This window comes from Astatotilapia calliptera, chromosome 1, assembly GCF_964374335.1.
Source record: "Astatotilapia calliptera chromosome 1, fAstCal68.1, whole genome shotgun sequence".
NCBI classification, from domain to species: Eukaryota; Metazoa; Chordata; class Actinopteri; order Cichliformes; family Cichlidae; genus Astatotilapia; species Astatotilapia calliptera.
This window is the reverse complement of record NC_137422.1, coordinates 14625972-14650745: the sequence shown is the minus strand read 5'-3', so window position 1 is coordinate 14650745 and position 24774 is coordinate 14625972. Positions and strand designations below refer to the sequence as shown.

Below are 24774 nucleotides of genomic sequence, written 5' to 3'. Positions count from 1 at the left end.
TCCCAAAAAGCACCACTGAACAACACAGGAAATCATTCCTGCCTGTGGCCATCTCCCCATATAACTCATCCATCTAATACATTGTAAACACTGCAATAGATACACCCTTTTTCACACTCTCTTTTCTACTCAGTAATATTCCTGTCAATATTCTCGATATTTATTTATAATCACCTCTGTCAGTCCTTGATATTTATTATTGAGTGATTTGTATACATTGTGCTATTTCTTAACTTTGTAAATCTGTAACGTATTGTATCGGATGATTCATATGATGTCGGTCCACACTTTGCAGCTATAACAGCTTCAATTCTTCTGGGAAGTTGTTCCACAAGGTTTAGAAGTGTTTATGGGAATTTTTGACCATTCTTCCTGAACTGGACATGTGTGTGCTTAATAAACTGGCAAATTACAGCAGGATTTTCCTATCCTTGGTCAGAAGGCACAGGTGACTTATATGATGAAAGAGAGGGTCCACAGCAATGATAATTAGGGTTCCTTTAATCCAAAACATCTCCAGAAGTGAACTCACACGGACAGAACCACACACATACATATATGTAGGGGAGACCGGGGATAGTTGTAACATTTTTGACATTTCTGTCTGTAAATTGGAGCTCGTTGAAGGTAGTGGATTCAAAATGTAATGCAAAGTATTTACATGTCTCTGTTATTAAATAGTGCAGCTATTTTCTCTGCAGCACAATTACCCATTGCATGGTATGGTCTCAAACACGAAGAGTGAAATGTTACAATTAACCCCATAGTCTGGGTTAGTTGTAACATATCCTGGGGTAAAATGTAACACAATGAAATAAGGGTACTAACAAAATATTAACATGTAATCTTTGTTTATTCAACACATGAATGCACTTAGAGCCATTTATGTAGCTGTGTGTGTGTGACAGAATGCAGAAATCTAGCTTTTGAACATATTCCAACCCCCCAAAAAAGACAAATTATGGAATTTTCTGCAACTGAATATTTCATTAATTTTGGTTGGTCTTCCTTGAGTTTGGCCTCATTGGCTCAGTGGGCATTATAACCTACAACTCTTGCACCAATTTTAAACATAACAATGAAGCTGAAAAAATGTAGTTGTTCACCAGCATCGCAATTCCATTACTTTTTATCATGGCTTACCTTGGTGTGGTTTGCAAAGTGCTTCAGAAAGATGAGGAAATCTGTTTCTTGCACCCATCCTGATTTAGTTCCACTACCAGTACTTCCTACTGGTCCATCTCTGACACAGTGGTCTGCATAATGTATGTGTGGGAACACAAACAGTGGAGGAATTGTGTTGCCAATGGCATTAACCGCATATACAAAAGCGACCAGTGAACCTCTCTCTGCTGATGTCGTTGCCCCAACTTGTTTAATATAAGTTAAAGTAATACTGTGGTAAGTTGTAACATCTGCATTATTGTTACAACTGACCCAGACTGTTGCTGTTACAACTGACCCAGACTCCTATAGCCATGAACTAGCTAACATTACAGCCAATGGCTAAAACATTAGCACTAAAGACCTACACAGAATATATCCCCATAGACATACAAATAACATAATTTAAGTTTGATGAGTTTAACTGCAAAGCAGATAATGCTATTAGAAATTGAAATAAAGTAGAAAAACTTACTTTTTGGCATACAAATTACTTTTTTTCATGTTAAATTGTCTGTGTTTGACGAAATGTGCTGATTTTTCACATGTGATAGCAGAACTGAATTGGGCATGCACAGGATGAGTCACATCATTTGAAACTTAGCCCTGATTGGAGAAATTGGAAGTGTTACAACTGACCCACGTTACAACTATCCCCGGTCTCCCCTATGTGTGTGGTTCTGTAAAATAACAGAAATTACAATTAGCAAACATTTAAAGTCAACCAAACTGGTCTAAATAATACAGAAAGGGTTGAACAGAAAGTCTAATTCGAAAATGACTAAACCCCACCCCCTGGTGGACACAAATGGGCTGCTGCACAGGGATAGAGTCCATCTTTACTTTGGGCAGGTCAGTTCACAAGGGTAGCGCCATTTTGGTCAAATCAGCGTGAATATACAGTGTCTCGTGGCTACACAAACCGCTGGAAAACTCTATAAAAGCATCACACAATGTACATAGGCAAGTATATGATACGTTACAACCACAGAACAAACAAATACAAGGCACTTACTTATCATTCACACTCACGCACACACACGACACATGTTCAGTACAACAGCCCAGCTCCACCAGCGCTATCACGGTGAACCAGCGTAAACACAAACAAAGGATGGGAGGAATGTACCATCTTAGCAGTGGTTAGAGGGGGTCCGTGGAACAGTCTATATACGCAAATCACAGGGGTTTTATACACTTCCAGAAGCACATTTGTGAGGTTAGACACAGTTGTTACACTGAAAGGCCTGACTTGGAGTCTCCACTCTAATTCATCAGGACTCTGTGACCAATCACGTTCTTCCACACCAATTTCACTCATCTATGTCTTTATGGACCTTGCTTTGTGCACTGGTGCAAGGCACTGATGTAAGGCTGTGATGCAGCTGCTCGGCCATGGAAACCCTTTCCTTGGAGCTCTCCGTGCACTGTTCTTGAGCCAATCTGAAGGCCAGTTTGGAGATCGGATTCTGCTGGTTGGCGAACTCTGTGATTTTACATGGTCTTTTGGAATATTTAGCAGTGAGAAAATTTCACAACTGTATCTGTTGCACAGGTTACGTCTATACCGTTCCAGAGTTCACTGTGCTCCTGAGAGTAACCTACTCTTTCAGAAATGTTTGTAGAAGCGTCATGACTACATGCTTCATTTTATACACGTGTGGGCATGGCAGTGACATGCAGAGATGGGCAGTAACGCGTTACTTGTAACACGTTACTGTAATCTGATTACTTTTCCAGGTAACGAGTAAAGTAAGGGATTACTATTGCAAAAACGGTAATTAGATTACAGTTACTTTCTCGTAGGAACCCTGCGTTACTAAAACCGTGATTTTTTTGCGAGAATGTCTCATGACAGTGACGTAAGCGAGTGCGACGTTCGTGACAACAGCTGTGTGCAGATCAACAGTGGATAATATATGGAGTGCGGGAGAGAGTATGAGCGTGCAGCGTTTAAAGTGTGGAAGTACTGACCTTACTTTGAGTTTGATTCCATAAAAAGTGACAAAAACATTAGCGTCCGTTGTGCGTGGGAAGAAAACATCTTTTTACAGCGAAAACCCCCCCCCACCCCCTAAACTTCCAAGCAAGCACCGAGTGCGCTACGACGTAATGGGAAATTCACAGAGAAACTCGCGGATTCTTCCACTGACCGCTGCCGCACACCTGCACCAGGGTAAACCTCCGCCTACCCTGCTCCTGCTTTACAGGTGAAAATAGAGCGACAGGACCGCTAGTCTTTGATGTTATTTATTTTCTGCTGTGTTTCACTTGCATCTATTTGAAAGACTGAGTGTAAACACAAAAAAAATATTTTATTTTATGTGCTGGAATGTGCAGAAAATGAGTTTAAATGATAAACAAATTTCTTCCAGTAAGAGAATGTTGCATATAATTAAATTTTTGCATGATGCATAAAGTTAAAAGATTAAAACTAATAAAACAAGTTTTAAAAAGAGACTTTTCCATTTGATTACATTTTGTATGATGGATTGTAGAAAAAGTAGAATTAGGCTGAAAGATCTATCGCTTTATCACCTCTTCAGGTTGTAAATCGTGTTTTTAAAAAGTAACTAAGTAACTAAGTAATTAATTACTTTTGAAAATAAGTAATAAGTAAAGTAACGGGATTACTTTTTGGGGGAAGTAATCGGTTCATTAGTTACTGATTACTTTTTTCAAGTAACTTGACCAACACTGGTGACATGAGCACCTGAATTCAATGATTTGGATGGGTGCGTGAATACTTTTGGCAATGTTGTGTATTTGCATGACATTTGAGATTTAATAAGTAACATTTTCCTTATAAAATGCTTGGCACAAGAACAGAGGTTTTATAAAGGATAAAAAAAATAGTGAAAATATGAGCTTTTGTTTGCATGAAGTCTGCTTTTTGCACTTGTGCATACGTGTATATGTGTGTTTTTGAAATTTGGCTAGTGCATGCCCTCAGCTCCTTCTCCTAATATCCATTTTTCTTGTTTTCTTGACTTTTTTTTCTCACCTCCACATAATGGCTTCAGACCTCGCTGACATCATTTGCTATGTGAGACAATTACAGCATATTGCAGGAATGAGATTAGAAATGTTCATTATCCATGACACATCCAACCTTGCTGGTGTTTTGGTTGCTTTTTTGGGGGGGTGGGGGGTGGTGTTAGTGTTTTTACCTGTGAAATCTGTGTAGAACAAATGTTACTGTGGATCAACCATAATTGGTCTCTCACAGCTAAACTTTCTGGCTGACTGCTTGCATCCATTGGCTCTTTTTTCTCCCTGATGTCCGTGAACTTCCTTTATGGTGTGGCAGCTCAGAGTTCATTGAGACATCACTTTCTGCAGGAACCTGCTGGGAAACTGGCAGATTTGAGGCCTCAGGGAAAATCATCTGGTTAGTCGATGAGTGCACAAGATCTCATGTACTTCACAGGAGCATAACGTGGCTCACTCTGATTGTTGTATCTCAACAACTTCTGGACCACACTGGTCATGGTTTAAAATAACTGACTGAAATTTTCTGCAGGTTTAAAAGACATTAGACCGCAGTCTGCAGTGACAAAGGTAATCACCCACACAGCCACTCGGTAGTGCAGATTTAATGACTTTATTAATTATTAATTTTGCATTGCAACATTTGGCACAGTATATGCATTCCTATCACCCTCTGAATGAACCTTAGAAATGTTCCTTATCCATTATGTTTCTGCTATCATCTGCTCTTCACTTACCACTGGAACTGTTCCTGCTTCCCTCAAAATTGCCGCCATCACCCCAATATTGAAAAAAAACTGGTCTAGATCCTGATAATTCTGAGAATTTTTGGCCTATTTCCAATCTACCATTCCTTTCAAAAATTCTTGAGAAAATAGTTGCCACACAACTCCACTCACATTTAACTAATAATAATCTGTATGAAAAGTTCCAGTCTGGTTTTCGCCCCTCCCATAGCACTGAAACAGCACTTATAAAAATAACCAAAGATCTTCTTATGGCAGCTGACTCCGGTTTACTTTCCATTCTTATTCTCCTCGATCTGAGTGCTGCTTTCGACACTATTTCTCACTCTATACTTCTCAGTAGGCTAGCCTCTATCGGTCTCTCCCATACTCCACTAGCCTGGTTTAAATCATATCTGTCTGATCGCACTCAGTTCATTCAACTCAATCCTTTACTTCTCAGCCCTTCCCTCTGACCACTGGTGTGCCCCAGGGATCTGTCCTGGGGCCCCTTCTTTTCATTATCTACCTTCTACCGCTTGGACATATTTTCCGTCCATCCATCCATCTTCATCCGCTTTATCCGGGGCCGGGTCGCGGGGGCAGCAGCCTAAGCAAAGAGGCCCAGACCTCCCTCTCCCCAGCCACCTCCTCCAGCTTATCCGGGGGAATACCAAGGCGTTCCCAGGCCAGCCGAGAGATATAATCTCTCCAGCGTGTCCTGGGTCTGCCCCGGGGCCTCCTCCCGGTGGGACATGCCTGGAACACCTCACCCAGGAGGCGCCCAGGGGGCATCCTTGTCAGATGCCCGAACCACCTCAGCTGGCTCCTTTCGATGTGGAGCAGCAGCTGCTCTACTCTGAGCCCCTCCCGGATGGCCGAACTTCTCACCCTATCTCTAAGGGAGAGGCCAGCCACCCTTCGGAGGAAGCTCATTTCCGCCGCTTGTATCCGCGATCTCGTTCTTTCGGTCACTACCCACAGCTCGTGGCCATAGGTGAGGGTAGGGACGTAGATCAACCGGTAAATTGAGAGCTTCGCTTTTACACTCAGCTCCCTCTTCACCACGACGGACCGGTGCAGCGTCCGCATTACTGCAGCTGCAGCCCCAATCCGTCTGTCGATCTCCGGCTCCCTTCTCCCATCACTCGCGAACAAGACCCCGAGATACTTGAACTCCTCCACTTGGGGCAGGAACTCATCCCCGACCCGGAGTGGGCACTCCACCCTTTTCCGGCTGAGAACCATGGCCTCAGATTTGGAGGTGCTGATCCTCATTCCCGCTGCTTCACACTCGGCTGCGAACCGTTCCAGTGCGAGCTGGAGGCCCTCACCCGATGAAGCCAACAGAACCACATCATCTGCAAAAATCAGAGATGAGATTCTGAGGCCACCAAAGCGAAAGCCCTCCGCCACTTGGCTGCGCCTAGAAATTCTGTCCGTAAAAATTATGAACAGAACCGGAGACAAAGGGCAGCCCTGGCGGAGCCCATCACCCACCGGGAACGAGTCCGACTTATTGCCGGCAATGCGAACCAAGCTCTTGCAACGGTTGTATAGGGATCGAATGGCCCGTAGCAATGGGCCAGACACCCCATATTCCCGCAACACCTCCCACAGGACACCCCGAGGGACACGGTCGAATGCCTTCTCCAAGTCCACAAAACACATGTAGACTGGTTGGGCAAACTCCCATGCACCCTCAAGTATCCTGGAGAGGATAAAGAGCTGGTCCAGTGTTCCGCGACCAGGACGAAAACCGCATTGTTCCTCCTGTATCCGAGGTTCGACTAACGGACGAACTCTCCTTTCCAGCCCCCTGGCATAGACTTTCCCAGGGAGGCTGAGGAGTGTGATCCCCCTGTAGTTGGAACACACCCTCCGGTCCCCCTTCTTAAAGATGGGGACCACCACCCCGGTCTGCCAGTCCACAGGTACTGCCCCTGATCTCCACGCAACATTGCAGAGGCGTGTCAACCAGGACAGCCCTACAACGTCCAGAGCCTTCAGGAACTCGGGGCGGACCTCATCAACACCAGGGGCTCTGCCACCAAGGAGTTGTTTAACTGCCTCAGTGACCTCGCCCCTGGAAATTGGCGGGTCATTCCCCTCATCCCCAGACTCTGCTTCCTCCTCGGAAGACGTGTCAGTGGGATTAAGGAGGTCCTCGAAGTATTCCTTCCACCGCCTGACAATTTTCTCAGTCGACGTCAGCAGCGCTCCGCCAGCACTATACACAGTGCAGGTAGAGCACCGCTTTCCCTTCCTGAGACGTCTGACGGTTTGCCAGAATCTCTTCGAGGCAGTCCGAAAGTCTTTTTCCATGGCCTCTCCGAACTCCTCCCACACCCGAGTTTTTGCTTCAGCCACTGCCCGAGCCGCATTCCGCTTGGCCTGTTGATACCTGTCGGCTGCCTCCGGAGTCCCACAGGCTAACCAAGCCCGATAGGACTCCTTCTTCAGCCTGGTGGCTCCCTTCACCTCTGGTGTCCACCATTTGGTTCGGGGATTACCACCACGGCAGGCACCAACCACCTTGCGGCCGCAGCTCAATGCAGCAGCTTCGGCAATGGAGACGCTGAACATGGTCCATTCGGACTCAATGTCCCCAGTCTCCCTCGGAATGCTGTTGAAGCTCTGCCGGAGGTGTGCGTTGAAGATCTCGCGGACTGGGGCCTCTGCTAGACGTTCCCAGCACACCCTCACTACGCGTTTAGGTGCACCAGGTCTGTCCAGCGTCCTCCCCCGCCACCTGATCCAACTCACCACCAGGTGGTGATCAGTTGACAGCTCAGCCCCTCTCTTTACCCGAGTGTCCAGAACATATGGTCGCAGGTCTGCTGATACGATTACAAAATCGATCATCGACCTACGGCCTAGAGCGTCCTGGTGCCACGTGCACTTATGGACACTCTTATGTTCGAATAGGGTGTTCATTATGGCCAAACTGTGATTAGCACAGAAGTCCAATAACAAAGCACCACTCGGGTTCAGATCAGGGAGGCCGTTCATCCCAATCACGCCCCTCCAGGTCTCGCTGTCGTTACCCACGTGAGCATTGAAGTCTCCCAGCAGGACAACAGAGTCTCCAGGTGGAGCACCCTCCAGCACCCCCCCCCCCCCCCCCCAGGGACTCTAAGAAGGCTGGGTACTCTGAACTGCCACTCGGCGCATAAGCGCAGATGACAGTCAGGACCCGTTACCCGACCCTAAGGCGCAGGGAACAAACCCTCTCGTCCACCGGGCAAGCCGAGGGGATATTAGGATACCCACCCCAGCCCGCCGCCTCTCACCAGGGGCAACTCCAGACTGAGACAGAGTCCAGCCCCTCTCCAGGAGACTGGTTCCAGAGCCCAAGCCATGCGTAGAGGTGAGCCCGACTATATCTAGCCGGTACCTCTCAACCTCACGCACTAACTCAGGCTCCTTCCCCACCAGAGAGGTGACATTCCATGTCCCTATTGCCAGTCTTGGCAGCCTGGGGTCAGTCCGCCAGGGCCTCCGCTCCTGGCCGCCACCCGGCACACAATGCACCCGACCCCTATGGCGCCTCCTGCGGGTGGTGGGCCTGCGGGAGGATGGGCCCATGTCTCCTCTTCGGGCTGTGCCCGGCCGGGCCCCATGGACTAAGGCCCGGCCACCAGACGCTCGCCCTCGGGCACCCTCCCCGGGCCTGGCTCCAGGGCGGGGCCCCGGTAACCCTATCCCGGGCAGGGTAAACTGTTCCCTCGGTGTCCTTTTCATAAGGGTCTTATGAATCGCTCTTTGTCTGGTCCCTCGCCCAGGGCCAGTTTGCCATGGGAGACCCTACCAGGGGGCAAAAGCCCCCAGACAACATAGCCCCTGGGATCCCTGGGACACACAAACCCCTCCACCACGATAAGGTAGCGATTCAAGGAGGGGCATATTTTCCGTAAATACAATATCCATTTTCACTGTTATGCCGATGACACCCAGCTTTATCTGCCCACTAAACCTGATTCTGCTCTTCCCCCATCCTCCCTTACCCTCTGTTTAGCTGAACTAAATTCATGGGTCTAATTTTCTAAAACTCAATAGTAATAAATCCGAGCTCCTCTTGGTAGGCACTAAATCAACATTATCCGGAACCAACAGTTTCTCTATTACTATCGATAACTCACCAGTCTTCATTTCTTCCTCTGTGAAAAGTTTGGGTGTCATCCTCGACAGTACTCTATCTTTCAATTCACACAATAATGTTACTCGGTGTGCATATTTTCAATTGCTCAACATTAATCGTCTCTGTCCTTTTCTCACCCCACATTATGCCACTGCCATTCTTGTCCATAGCCTTGTTACTTCCCGACTATTGTAATTCACTTCTTTTTGGTCTTACTCAAAAATCCATCCACAAGCTCCAACGCATCCAGAACTCTGCTACCCGTATCATCACCAGGACCCCTTCCGTCCACCACATCACTCCTGCCTTGCAGCAGCTTAATTGGCTCCCTGTCAAATATCGCATCAATTTCAAAATACTCTTGTACACATTTAAGGCTATTCATCATCTCTCTCCTCCATATCTCTCTGATCTGGTTAAGATCACTGCCCCATCTCGTTGTCTCAGATCTTCTTCTTCCCTTTCACTCTCCGTCCCTTCCCCTCGTCTTGCAACCAAGGGGAGCAGGGCTTTCAGCTGCTCCTGATTTAAGAAATATCTCTTCCTTCTCACTCTTTACAGGGAGTGCAGAATTATTAGGCAAGTTGTATTTTTGAGGAATAATTTTATTATTGAACAACAACCATGTTCTCAATGAACCCAAAAAACTCATTAATATCAAAGCTGAATGTTTTTGGAAGTAGTTTTCAGTTTGTTTTTAGTTTGTTTTTAGTTTTAGCTATTTTAGGGGGATATCTGTGTGTGCAGGTGACTATTACTGTGCATGATTATTAGGCAACTTAACAAAAAACAAATATATACCCATTTCAATTATTTATTTTTACCAGTGAAACCAATATAACATCTCCACATTCACAAATATACATTTCTGACATTCAAAAACAAAACAAAAACAAATCAGCGACCAATATAGCCACCTTTCTTTGCAAGGACACTCAAAAGCCTGCCATCCATGGATTCTGTCAGTGTTTTGATCTGTTCACCATCAACATTGCGTGCAGCAGCAACCACAGCCTCCCAGACACTGTTCAGAGAGGTGTACTGTTTTCCCTCCTTGTAAATCTCACATTTGATGATGGACCACAGGTTCTCAATGGGGTTCAGATCAGGTGAACAAGGAGGCCATGTCATTGGTTTTTCTTCTTTTATACCCTTTCTTGCCAGCCATGCTGTGGAGTACTTGGACGCGTGTGATGGAGCATTGTCCTGCATGAAAATCATGTTTTTCTTGAAGGATGCAGACTTCTTCCTGTACCACTGCTTGAAGAAGGTGTCTTCCAGAAACTGGCAGTAGGACTGGGAGTTGAGCTTGACTCCATCCTCAACCCGAAAAGGCCCCACAAGCTCATCTTTGATGATACCAGCCCAAACCAGTACTCCACCTCCACCTTGCTGGCGTCTGAGTCGGACTGGAGCTCTCTGCCCTTTACCAATCCAGCCACGGGCCCATCCATCTGGCCCATCAAGACTCACTCTCATTTCATCAGTCCATAAAACCTTAGAAAAATCAGTCTTGAGATATTTCTTGGCCCAGTCTTGACGTTTCAGCTTGTGTGTCTTGTTCAGTGGTGGTCGTCTTTCAGCCTTTCTTACCTTGGCCATGTCTCTGAGTATTGCACACCTTGTGCTTTTGGGCACTCCAGTGATGTTGCAGCTCTGAAATATGGCCAAACTGGTGGCAAGTGGCATCTTGGCAGCTGCACGCTTGACTTTTCTCAGTTCATGGGCAGTTATTTTGCGCCTTGGTTTTTCCACACGCTTCTTGTGACCCTGTTGACTATTTTGAATGAAACGCTTGATTGTTCGATCACGCTTCAGAAGCTTTGCAATTTTGAGACTGCTGCATCCCTCTGCAAGATATCTCACTATTTTTGACTTTTTTGAGCCTGTCAAGTCCTTCTTTTGACCCATTTTGCCAAAGGAAAGGACGTTGCCTAATAATTATGCACACCTGATATAGGGTGTTGATGTCATTAGACCACACCCCTTCTCATTACAGAGATGCACATCACCTAATATGCTTAATTGGTAGTAGGCTTTCGAGCCTATACAGCTTGGAGTAAGACAACATGCATGGAGAGGATGATGTGGACAAAATACTCATTTGCCTAATAATTCTGCACTCCCTGTAAGTCCAAACTCAAAACCCACTTCTACAAAATAGTTTATCCCACATAACCTCTCCACTCTGCTATTTTATTTGTTTATGTCTTATGCTTTTATGATTCTGTAAACTGCTTGCTTTTATGTTGCTTTTATTCTACTATGTAGAGTGACCTTGAGTGTTTTGAAAGGCGCTTTTAAATAAAATGTATTATTATGTTGTCATGTAACGCCACCTTCTGACTGAAATTAAAATTTATGACTAATATCCCACAGGGTCATTCCATCTTAAATCAACACCGGTCTTCTGTCTGAATGTATACAGCTGCATTTTATGAAAATGCAGAAATAAAACACGTGGATTACTTTTAAATCAAGAAAATGCCATATTTTCATCCAACTTCTATGCACATCACAAGTAACGCCATCCATCCATTCGCTTCCACTTCCACTTACAACCGCCACACCACCATGCTGACCAAGTAGCACCAGAAAAACAAAAACATCAGTAGATAGTGTAATCCGAATAGAACAAAACTCTGGAGCGTCCAGATGGTCCGATTATATCTGTGTATTGTGATCCATCATAGATCACAATACACGCATGCAGTTTGAAATACACAAGTGCAAATAGTTTTGCTACATTAATAGTCCCATATACTGTAGGCCAAAAGCACAGCATTTGAAGAACCTCCTCACTTTGTGTTTTTAGTGACTGTTATTAATGTAGCCTTCCATTTGGTGTCGCATTACTATCAAGACATACACAATAAGGTGGAACTGCAAATCAGGCAACACTTAAAAACTTGCACAATATTTTCAAAATAAACTCAGCAAATGACTACATGTGTTCAGTAGAAGATATATGGAGATGAAACAGAGAAGAGATAGAAGAGATAAATTAATTTCTGTAATTCTGACTGATTTTCAAGATTTCCACTTATATGAAAACAACAAGACCAAATGTTTAATTTTTATATAGTGCCCTCTTGAAATGGATGAATCTTGTAATGTAAGAGTACCTTCCATATAAAGCATCAGTATCTGTATGTGTCATCACTCAATGAGGGGTTTTGATTTCAGTCTGATAGATAGACACAGACTTCATAAATCCCACACTGGGGAAATTCATTTCCCAAGTAAATAAGAAAAACATTTTGTAAATACTATACAGATACTATACACACTGTTGTGGTTTTAAAGGTTTTTGTCCGTCAGTTAGATTTCCCATGACTCTTGTGAAACCTGTAGACCAAATTTCTGTAAATCCTGCAGAATTATGTGCAGTTTCATAAAGTTCAGCACAGCGTTTCATGCTGTATCACATAACTGGCAGGCAGCTGTGGTAAAAGGTTATTGAACTGTCTACCTCCACTGTAAAATTACACACAGTAAATGTCTGTAAGAGCATCACAATATTGCTTCCTTGATATTTACATGACATTTAAGGCTTTGTGTAACCTTTTCCTCGTGAAATGATTAATGATTTTACAAGGTCAGAGTCATTTTTATAAAGAGTGAAAAGTAATCAAACCGTTTTGGGTTGCATAAATGTGTTTTCTGTTGTGAAGTGTAAATGTCTCTGTGCTTTCAAATGTGGACCAGATCATCCTTTCAGCTCCAGGTTTTCTCTCCAGGTTCTAATCCCCCTTTGTCCTTGTTCTCTTGACTTTATCTCGCCTTCACATAATGGCTTAAGACCTCACTACCATCATTTGCTATTACAGTTGAACCATATTAACTTACACTTCTCGACACACACACACACACACACACACACACACACACACACACACACACACACACACACACACACACACACACACACACACACAAAGATTAGATATGTTCTTTATCAGTGACACATCGGATGCTGGCTGGGTTCTTTGTTATTGTTCTGTGAAATCGGTGTTGAATAAATGTTTCAGTGGATCAGCAGTAATCAGTCTCTCACAGACCATTTTTTCTACTTGAGTGTGTGCCTTGGTTTTTCTCTCTGATGCCCGTGAAGTTCCATTATGTTGTGGCAGCTGAGAGTCCATTGAGATATCACTTTCTACAGAAACCTGCTGGGTAATTGTCAGATTTAAGGCCTCCAGGAGATCAGGAAAAATCACCCAAGCAGCTAATCTGTGAGCACACGGCATCTGCTTAAAGAAGCAGAAGAAAGCCTGCCTAATAGAGTTCAGGCTACAATGAAGGATAGTGGTGGTCATACCATACATTGACTTTCAAGCTTGTTAGAACTGTACAAACTCTATTTTTGCCTTATTTCTATGTATGTATGCATATGATTCAACTGATTTTCAGTCCCTCCCTTAAGGTTCTGATTTCCAAGCTCCTTAGATTACCATGACCTGGATGACTGAGAGATTTCTGATGAGGCTTCCGTGAACAGTGGATGAATCAACTGAACAGCCTGATGCAGCTCGATGCTGGATTTTCTTTTTTTAGACCTGCCACCTTTCTCCTCCACTTGTCCAGTTTCTTCATTCTTTTTAAGCACAGACTGCACACCATGTCAAGTTGTCAGATTTTTCAGCCGATCTTTTGTTGGTACCAAAATACATTTTTATGCCTGTCAAACAGTTTGGCTGTATGACATTTCTCCCTCTCTCCCGATCTATATGCACACAGTGGTGGGAAAATGTGTTTGCCCACTTCCTGATTTCCTTTTTTTCTATATTTGTCACACTTAAATGTTTCTGATTATCAAGAAACATGTAAATATTAGACAAAGATAACACAAGTAAACACAATATGCAGTTTCTAAATGAAAATGTTTAGGGAGAAAAAAAATCCAAACCTAAATATCCCTGTGTGAAAAAATGATTTCCCCATAAACCTAATAAATGGTTGAGCCACCTTTGGCAGCAAGACCTGCAATCAAGTGTTTGCAATATCTGGCAGTGTTCTGGCAGTGTTTTATAGTGCTGTGGAGGAATTTTGGCCCACTCATCTTTATAGAATTGTTGTAATTCAGCCACATTGGAGGGTTTTCAAGCATGAGCCACCTTTTTAAGGCGGTGCTAAAGCATCTTAATCTGATTCAGTGCAGGACTTTAGCTAGGCCACTCCAACATCTTCATTTTGTTTTTCTTAAGCTATTCAGAGGTGGCCTTGCTGGTGTGTTTGGGATCATTGTCCCTCTGCAGAACCCAAGTGCGCTTCAGCTTGAGGTCAAAAACCTCTTGGATGAGTAGTTGATGGAGCAATTTTGGTTGGCCATCCAGTCATGGGAAGGTCCACCGCTGTTCCAGGTTTTCTCCATGTGTGGATAATGGCCCTCACTGTGGTTCGCTGGAGTCCCAGCTTTAGAAATGGCTTTATAACCTTTTCAAGAGGGAAAGATCTGAGTTACTTTGTTTCTCACTTGTTCCTGACAAGTGTCTGGCTTTTGAGGATCTTTTGGTCAACTCTACTTTCCAGGCAGGTCCTATTTAATGTTTTCTTGTTTGAACAGGTGTGGCAGTTATCAGGCCTGGGTGTGGCTAAAGAAATTAAACTCAGCTTTCCAAAGATGTGATACACAAAAGTTAATTCATGTCGTAATAAGGGAGGAGGTGGGGTGTGGGTGGGATAGCATTTTGGTTGATCTGATATCCTCCTGTTGGTGTTGTTCCCAGATCATCATACTAAATGTTGTTCCAGGATCAACATTGCAAGTGACCAATCAGGATGTTGTGACGTCATACTTTTGCGACTTCGGGGAAAACCGGCGTAAAACAAAAAACTGTACTTAAACTGCGTGAAACCGCCTCTGTCCGCCGATCAACGGACCCTGACCCTAACCCTAACCGTAACCCTTTAATAAACAGTAAGCAGAATTGATATTGTCCTTGCAACATTGGAATTTCATAAATGCACGAATGGCAAAGGAATAACGTCACAACAATGTGATTGGTCACTTGCAACGTTGAACCTGGAACAACATTTTCATGATGGTCTGGGAACAACACCAATTTTGTGTCTACTTGTGTTTTCTTTGTTAATATCAAAATGTAATTGAAGATCATTTTAGTGTGACAAACATACAAAAACATTTTCTATCTATCTATCTATCTATCTGTCTATCTATCTATCTATCTATCTATCTATCTATCTATCTATCTATCTATCTATCTATAGTGTAAAAACAGACTTAATATGACCTTTGTTTACATGTTTTCTACAGTACATACCCTCCGTGCTTCATAAAGTAAATACATAGACAAGACTATTTTAGTGATACTTAAAGTTATACAATTATAAAACGTCTTTCTAGTTTGATCCACCTTTAGAGAAAAATGTAACTGTGAAATAATAGATTTTTTTTTTTTTGCTTCTTTTGTGTGTTTCATTTTCAGGCTTTCTCTCTAAAATCAAATACCACTGACACACTTATTGATTGCTCTTTATTGGTGCACTTTGAGTTCCGCTAAGCGCACCGGGTGGCCGCTTGAGACCTGCACACGTCATCAAAATATCACGATAACTTCTCCAGTTGTTTTATTTTTTGGAAACCCTGAAAGGACGTGTTGTCATATCTCAGAGTTTAAACATTTATCCCAAATTATCTCTGGAACAGTCCGTTGGCTTGACGGTGGGGGAGATGGAGCATCAGCATACAAACGCGTCGCGCAGCCTCATTTCTCCTCCAACCCCGGCGCAGACGATGTTGTACACCGGTGTAGCCATCGCTTCTGTTTACGGTGTAATCATTGTGTTGGGGCTAATCGGCAACATCACACTCATCAAGACGTTTTGCTCTGCCAAATCCGTCCGAAATGTGCCGAATCTCTTCATGTCGAGTCTTGCGCTCGGGGATGTTTTACTGCTGGTGACCTGCGCTCCGGTGGATGCCAGCCGCTACCTGTCAGAGGAGTGGCTGTTCGGCAGACTGGGCTGTAAAGTCATCCCCTTCATCCAGCTCACCTCGGTTGGGGTTTCTGTGTTCACTCTCACAGCCCTGTCCGCTGACAGGTAGGTTTTTACCAGTGTAACTCATCATAACTAAGGATAACTTAAAGCAGCATCCATAAAGAAGTTAAACGACTGTATGTCTTCTATTGAAACCACAGGACGTAAAAACTTAATGTCTAAGTAGATATTTACCTGTGTATCGATCCTCGGAAAATTACGCATGACAGAGCTTCTGCTCTGGTCTGTTGCCACGTGTAAGGCTATAAATGCAATCAATAGCTACACAATCATAATTATTTGTTATAAATGTATTAGTTAGAATTAGGAAACTATTGCTATTATATATAACAGTCACTGGTACAGCTTCGTAAAGCAATTAAAAGATGTTCTAAGTTTCGGCTTTTGGTGAAAAACATAAATGCTGCACCTATAATGTTCCTGTGCATCCTGTGCTTCAAGAGTTTGTTATCTGAATAGCCTATAATGCAATCCTAAACCTGATAGAGGAAAAAAATACCTTAAACATATCTTTGACAAGAAACACGATTGTTTACATGTTTGAATGTAAGTATGCGAGGACAATCAATTCATTTTGCTGCACATTTCCTAGACCTCTTTTCTCCACTCCTCTCTAAATAAACAATGTTAAAGGATTTTACATAGAAAGTTTGTTCACAAAAAGCTGCTGACCTCTGAGTTTTCCCAGCTCCAGACTGTTAATGGGACAGGAACACACCTTTGAAAACAACAGAAGCTGTAGATTCCAAACTGGTCTGAGTCAGTCACTATTAAGGAACACTGGTCAATAAGATGGAAATAACGTGAAACGTACTTTGATGGAAACAGGCAATGGGAGATCCTTTATGGGACAAAACCCTGTTTTAGATGCAAGGATGTGGTAGGTTTAATTAATGTCTACTTTTAGATTTCACTTAGAAAGCACTGACTGCCTTGCATGCCTCTACAGAACACACAAGGTCTCTTTGTCTCCTTGTCTAACTGCGCATGCATGTGTGTGTGTTTAATTTACCTCTGTCTGTGTCTTTTAGGTACAGGGCCATTGTAAGACCCTTGGATGTTCAAACATCAACCTCCACTACCAGCATTGTCCTGCAAGCATTGCTTATCTGGGTCTTGTCCCTGATCCTGGCAATACCTGAGGCTGTGTTCTCTGACCTCCACACCTTCAACATCACCTCCACTAATGAGAGTTTTGTTACCTGTGCTCCTTATCCCCATGGAGTTGAACTGCACCCTCAGATTCACTCCATGGCCTCTTTCCTCATTTTCTACATAATACCACTGCTGGTCATATCTGTGTACTACAGTTTCATCGCTCAGAGCCTGATGAGGAGCACCTGCAACCTGCCAGTGGAGGGAAATGTGCATGCAAGACGACAGGCTAGTGTTAAATTTGTTACTTGGCAAGCTATAGATCAGTTTAGGTTATTCTTATGACATGAATCCCCACTAGAAATTTACTGTCAACTTAAAAATGATCGTTGCTTGTCTCTTGTCTTTATTATGCTACCAAGGAAACAAAAACAGTCAAAACAAAAAATTAGGGGAATAATTCTCCATACTGGAAAAAAATGTATTTCCACCATGTTTGTAGTCTTTTAAAATGTACCATATATTTCCCCTGTAAATGTTTGTTATGGTCCTCAAAATCTGAATTAATCTAAACATTTTGTTTTTTGTATGTGAACAGCAGATTGAATCAAGAAAACGCTTGGCCAAGACAGTGCTGGTGTTTGTTGGTCTGTTTGCACTATGCTGGCTACCCAGTCACGTTATATACTTATACCGCTCCTATCACTACTCCCAGGTAGGCAAATATTATTATTATTATTTTTTTATCAGAATCAGAATACTTTATTGATCCCTAGGAGAAATATTGTTGGTTACAGTGCTCCAGTACAAACAGTAACAAAAATAGACAATACAAGAAGTAAGATCGATCGATCGATCGATCGATCTATCTATCTATCTATCTATCTATCTATCTATCTATCTATCTATCTATCTATCTATCTATCTATCTATCTATCTATCTATCTATCTATCTATCTATCTATCTATCTATCTATCTATCTATCTATCTATCTATCTATCTATCTATCTATCTATCTATCTATCTATCTATCTATCGTGCAAAACGAGTGTAGCTATTGCAGTATTTGCACTGTTACAACTCATCCATCTAACACACTGTGTGTTAGGTGGATGAGTTGTAACAGTGCAAATCAGTTTATTTGTTTCTGTCTTTTTGTGTATTGTAAGTGGAACATATCTCAACTTTAAAAAAAATCTATTCTGCACAAAGTTATCTGATATATCCATTGATTTATTAATTTTGGTTCCATCCCTGATCTGAAAATGCCGTCAGCGCTTTTTGATTTAAAATATGCTATTTAAATAGAAATTGTTGTTTTGGAGTGTATGAGAAATCTGTTCCTGTTGGCTCACATAAAGTAGATCTTTTTAAAAAGAGTCAAGTCAGATGAATTTAGGTTTTTTAAAAAATATTTTTAGATACCTCAAATCTAATCTTTTAATCTCTTTCTCGCCTGCCAGGTGGACACCTCGTTGCTTCATTTCGTCTGCAGCGTTGTAGCTCGTATCCTGGCCTTCACCAACTCCTGCCTGAACCCCTTTGCCCTCTATCTGCTGAGCAAGTCCTTCAAGAAGCAGTTCAACCAGCACCTGTGCTGTTGCTGTCGCATCATCATCAAACACTCACAGAGCCCGATACATTACAGTACACGTGTGACTTCTGTCCGCAGCTCAAATCACTCTATGACTGTCATTAATGGTAGGCAGCTCGGACAGGAGGACTGTGTGTGAGCGTGAAAGTGAACTGCATCATGCATGTAGCATATGTTTGTGTGGTTTTCTTGTGGTTTCAGTTCTCCACATGATACAATAAGCCCAAAGAGTGATGTCTTCTCGAAAAACATTACACATCTACACAGTCAATTCAATCAATCTTTTGTTGATGTCCTTGAATCTTTTGCGGTGTGTAATATTTGTCTTTGTTAACTGTTAACTGTCACAAAAAACACAACAGAAATAGAAAAAAACACAAGGAAAGTGTTTCTGGGGAGACAATAAACCGACGGACCAGTTGCAGGAACCCAAAACATGGTAGGTGTGTTTTATCATGATTCATATAATACTGATGACGGATTTTTAGGCTAATAGTTAGGCTAACACACTTACCTCTCATATTTTCTTTCCTCACAAAACTGATAAATCCTTCACTTCTTTTAAGTGTCTCCCAGTGCAATTCTTAGCATATTTTGGTTCCTGCAACTGGTCTGTTGGGTTATTGTCTCCCCAGAAACACTTCCCTTGTGCTTTTGGAAATCTGTTTTTTTCCTATTTCCGTTGTGTTTTGTGTGCTTTTGCAGCGTTTTTCTTATTGCTGGTGTTTTCGTAAGTTGCAGTCCGTTTGGCCTCTCAGGGCCACCGTAGGATAATCATTTTCCTTAAATAAGAAATTTACACAATATATTAATGTTTTCTATAACTGTTATAGGAAGCGAACAGTTATTCAGTGCAACTCATTTTTAATTTTACAATTCACAACAGTACAACATCTCAAAGCGGTTTGCATTGCTGGGTAACGACCCTGCAATACTAGAAGGAAAACCCCAACAATCAGTTTAGCTCCTGTGAGCAAACACTTGGTGACAGTGGAAATGAAAAACTGAAAAGGAGAATACGTGGGCAAATTTAGCTTAAAGACACCAGAATTCAACAAAAGCAAATCTTGATCTAATAATTCAAAATGTGACCTTTTCATTTCCTACAGACTTAGTGGACTTGCTTTTTTATATAGAGGAGAGGAACAAAAGAGTTTTTTCCTCTCTCTCTTATTTCCCTTGTTTCATGTTGCTGTGTCATCAGCAACATGACTGATTAGTTGGCCAATCATTTTAATTAATATGATGAATTAGAAACAACACCAGCACTGTGTAATTGGATATATCTGGTACTTTTGTCTTCTGCCTTATTTCCCAAAGGAAACAAGAAGGTGAGAAAAACCTCAAGCCTGGATAAATGTTCTGCTTCTTGAGAAATATCTCAAGCTTTAATTCCCAAAGGGAATGAAGCAGACCATTTATCCAGGCTTGAGTCTGGTAGTAGAAGTATACTAGCTTGTGACTCCCCGAGGTTGTTTGCGTCTCCTCCTGGTTTGAACCGGGGATCTTTTGTGTGTTAGCTACCGTACATGTTTTAACCACTGTACCACAAACGGGAAAACAGCTATTGAAACGTTGACACATTCAACAGTATTGTATGCATTTGCTATTATTTTGTTTTTAAAAATAAGCTTATCCTATGTAATCCGTATGCAGCCCCACTGATTTATATGTAAAACTTTGACCAAAACCAAATACAGCTGTGATGCTCACCCTCAGAAATGTATTTTGAATATTAACTGCCTCAGTTGGCATCGTGAGTAGTAAACAGTGAATGTAAATCCACACCTGTGGTATTTGGCAGCACAAGCCACAGCGATATTTTTGTTATGTAATTTTGCATTTAAATGCATTTCTTGGGCAAGTTAAATTTCGAAAACGTCATATAATTTGTCAGACTATCATGTATTGATCACTTTTCTCTTACAACAGGATAAAACTCATTCAAAACCAGAGCCCTTAGTCCTGTTGACCCTGTATATGCTACATATTTTCTACGCCAGCATGCTCACTGGCCATGATTATTCTGTACTGTCACATAACTAGATTTACCATCAGCATGTCACATCCCAATGTCCTAATTTGGTGTTTCACAGTGGGAGAAGATGTTGCCTGTAGTTGTAATACTTGTGTGCATAATTCAGTTTGGGTAGTGTTTGTTTAGTTGTGGTTTGAGCACTTTGCCAAATTTCTGTCCTGCATGGTCTTAACCCCCTACTTAACATGTCATCTGTACAGACAGGCTCATTCGATGAAGAGTCTCAAATGTAAATAGGTTATTAACTTTAACAGTTAAATAAAGTCAGATACAGACCAAATCCGGACACACACTTTCATTTACGATCTGGAGGCTCCCCTAAAAAGCTCTCGGGTTATTTGTTGTATGTTAAATGTTCTGCCAAATGGTGAGATGTCTTCCCAGCATCTCCTCCTGTTCCTCTGTTGCTGTTTGACTTGCTGCTTCTGTAAGCAGTGAAATTATCAATAAATTCCAGCGTGTCTGTTCCATTTGCAGCTGTATACAATGTGTCCAAAGTGTAAATAGACCACCATGTTTGGCAGATAAGGAGGCATAGTCTGGGCCATGAGCTGTTCCTGTTCCTGTTTTTTTCCCTGCGGTTTTTACTCTGTTAGCTTTGTTTCTGTTGATTGTTCATCTGGAAATGTACATCTAAATCCTGCAGAACAGCCTGCATCTTAATGAGCTGTGCAGTCTTACAAGGGGTTTTCTTCACCATCAAAATGATTTCTGTTCATTTTTTAGTTACTGCTGCGCTCTGGTTAAGTTTAAGTAATGCAATTCAATTAACTTGGTACAAATTTTAACTGTAATTCAACCACTGGCTCTCACTCCTGTTCTCACTGAATGTAGAAAAACTGGGTTTACAAGCTTAAAAAAAATCTAACTGCAGTTAAATTTTCACATGGTTTTTTCAAGCCTGAAAATATGAATCTTGGTGTTTTAGTGTGCATGGCTCTCCCAAGATGCTGACCACATCGAGACATGCTTTAATAAACAGTTTATAATAGTTTAGTGAAAAGTTTATTTTGGCAAATTAACCACCTCTGAAAGCTCTTTTCGTCATCTGCACGGTCACGTCTGTCCTCCTCATACATGCCTGTGCAAAAAGTATGTCTCATTGCCTTATATTTTGCTTTCAAAGAGTCACACTTTCTTGCAGCTTTTTAAAAAATGATCTCGAGCAATCGTTCTCTAGGCTTTCGGAAAGTCTTTCGAAGTTTTGGCTGATTTTTCACTCATTTTAATTCTCGTCCTTGTATATGACCGAAGGTTTTGTTGTTTGTTTCTTAAGCCACTTAACACCGACCTATGAATTATTCAAGCATAAAAAGGCATCAAAGTGCTATTATCTGAAGACTTGGCATATCCCATCATAGCTTGCAGCATGTTCATAAAAACTTTAAGGAAATAGGCAAATGGAGGGGAAAAGAAGAATGGTAAGGCCTGAAAAACTATCTGCAGCAGATGAACAGTATCTGAAAGTCATGTCCTTAAGAAATAGGAAAAGACAAAGGAGAGATGCATCTGCTTATTCATCTACTCTTTACTGAAGTCTCATCACAGTATCAGTGGTAACAGGTCTGATGTAGTGTTTGCGCACTACTACTGTGATCTAGTGACAACTCATTCTCAAGCTAACTTATATTTTTTCTTTTCATTTTTCCATCTTCCTCTTCTTCTTTTGTTTTAAGAGTGTCGATTTATGAACAGAGCCTGAAGAACACTTTGAGTTCTCCTGAACTCGTCACACTTTTCACTCAGCTTCAAGGTCTGCGTTTGTGTAGGTGTGACATCCGTTTACTGAAATCTGTATCGATCTATGTGGCTGGCCACCTTGTTATAGTTAAGTGTTAGAAGACAAGCATTTGACATGTGAAAACTGTCAAATGTCATCATGTTTCCTTTTTGTCTGACTTGATGTCAGTATCCTTTAACATGAACTGTGTCTGATGAACTCACTCCTTTAGTCCTCCTGTAACAAAAGAGTGACACATTTTCAAATTCCATGTACATTTTTACCTGATAGTTGACTGATCGATCAGTGACACAAATCCAGTAACCAATCTTTAAAATGTGACTTAACTTTTAAAATATCACAATGTCTACTGCTCACCTCTGTACTGTATCGGACCCAGTAAATTAATGAAAAGGTTAAAGAAATGAAGAAATACTGTGAAGCTCCGACTCTCTGAAAGAAAGATCATTCATGCAGAAGCAAAAACCTTTCTCTGTTCAACAATGTGCTACACTGTAACAAAATTACAGATTATTTCCACTTAATGCACCATATCTTGAATCTTGAATCTTTTAAACAACAGCGCTTTATTTAGTCATTTTCACTTTGTTCACCTCAGGGAGTCAATGATGTAGCACCAATCCCTTCTTTTGGCCGGTGATGTGAGTCTTATATATGGCTGAACACCTTGAGCTTCAGGTAAGATAAGAGATTGAATAAACTGACATCCCTAAAATGAATAAGTTGATCTAACTTAGTCACCTTAGGCAAATTGTACTTAGTTTTTCAAATAGATTTTGCAGTGCACCTGTTTCTGACCAGCTAACTCGTTTTTTTCTCCTTAGACCCTAAATTTAGTTTTTTTTTTTAAAAATAAATTTTATTTGAGTTTAAAAGTTAATTTTAGGTATAATTGAAATGAGTATGTTTAAAGAATACTGTAGTTCAGCATTGCTACAATGAATACTTACACATTCAATCTTTTACATAAGTGGTTGTTGTGCCCAAAATGTTGGACAGGATTGGAAGAACAGAAGATAGAAGTTTGAATTAGTTCAAGAAATCTGCTCAAATTTCAGATAAAATAATGCATAATAATGTCACACAAAATATTCACATCATTTTAGTCAAAATGAAATCATCACTGTCATTTTTTCAGTGTTGTAGCTTTAAGTTCTTCATGATATGAAATTTCTACACTTCTCTCATATCCATTTAATATTTTCGAGAAGTAAGAATTAATGGATTTTAATGGATTCAGTTAGCAGAAAATTGGTGAATTAATGCTTGCTTGTAAAAGTGCAAAAATAGCTGTTTCCAATTATGTTTCTCTGCAATTCAAACAGATGAGTGAGGAAAAAGTCATCGCTCAAATTCTGCAGCAAGGGGGAGACAAAACTCTGTGTAGCTGAACTGACCTTTATGAATTTGTTTCCCTGAACTGTGAGACGCGATGACATTCAAACATCGTGGCATTTTGACTCTTTGTGATGAGTGCAAAATCAATTCTGAGGCTGCCTAAAACATGTAGGAGACAAAACTGGTGTGCACGACTGAAAATCAATACATCCGCTGAACAACAACAGTAACACATAAATAACCACATTTACAAATGAGAAGTTGTGTTTGTTTTCTGTCTGATTAATTTAAACACTGTTAGAGATGATGGAGGTTATCTGGATGCACATATATAGGACGTCAGATAACAGACAGTATGTCAAATATCACACAAATGGAGATGTTTATTTATATGACAGTCATCAACAATGGAAAAATGGATGTCACGGGTAAATTTCTACAAGGTTATCTAAATTAAAGACACAAATACAATACACAATTATTATTATTTTTTGCAGTTAAATTCACTTTCCCCAAACCAGCATTCAGTAGATGCAGCAGTTTCAGTCTCGAGTGAGGACAGGCCTCTAACACATAGCACATGAGCAATCACCTCATTCTTTGCAAAATTGATTAAGCTGTCAGTTTGCATTGGGGTTGTGAATGAACAACCTTTTTTCAAGTGCAGTTATTGAGCTGTTGTCTCAGCAGCTGCTCAAGGACACAAAAAAGCTGTTTTGAAGTGAAGTTCTTGTTCTTGCTTCGTTAGAAAACAAGCTTCAGGTTTCCTGGAGACAGCATTGGGTTTTCTTTCCAGAAACGCCCTTTAATACATTCATTTTATCCTCTAAGTCAGTGTATCCCAACTACTGTGCCCTGGAACATAGGTGCGCCGTGGAAGATTATCTGGATCCACCTGGTTAGTACTCTAAGCAATCAGCGTA

The 24774-nt window shown here is 41.7% G+C and overlaps 1 protein-coding gene across 1 annotated transcript; it reads left to right on the top strand.

The window, feature by feature from the left end:
* Positions 1-15015: 15015 nt before the first annotated feature.
* Positions 15016-21242, top strand: grpr (gastrin-releasing peptide receptor). Its single transcript, XM_026162724.2, has 4 exons — positions 15016-16086; positions 17076-17427; positions 17741-17854; positions 18604-21242. The coding sequence occupies exons 1-4, from the start codon at positions 15716-15718 to the stop codon at positions 18871-18873; spliced, it is 1107 nt and encodes a 368-aa protein (XP_026018509.1). The 5' UTR covers positions 15016-15715; the 3' UTR covers positions 18874-21242.
* The last annotated feature ends 3532 nt before the right edge of the window (positions 21243-24774 follow it).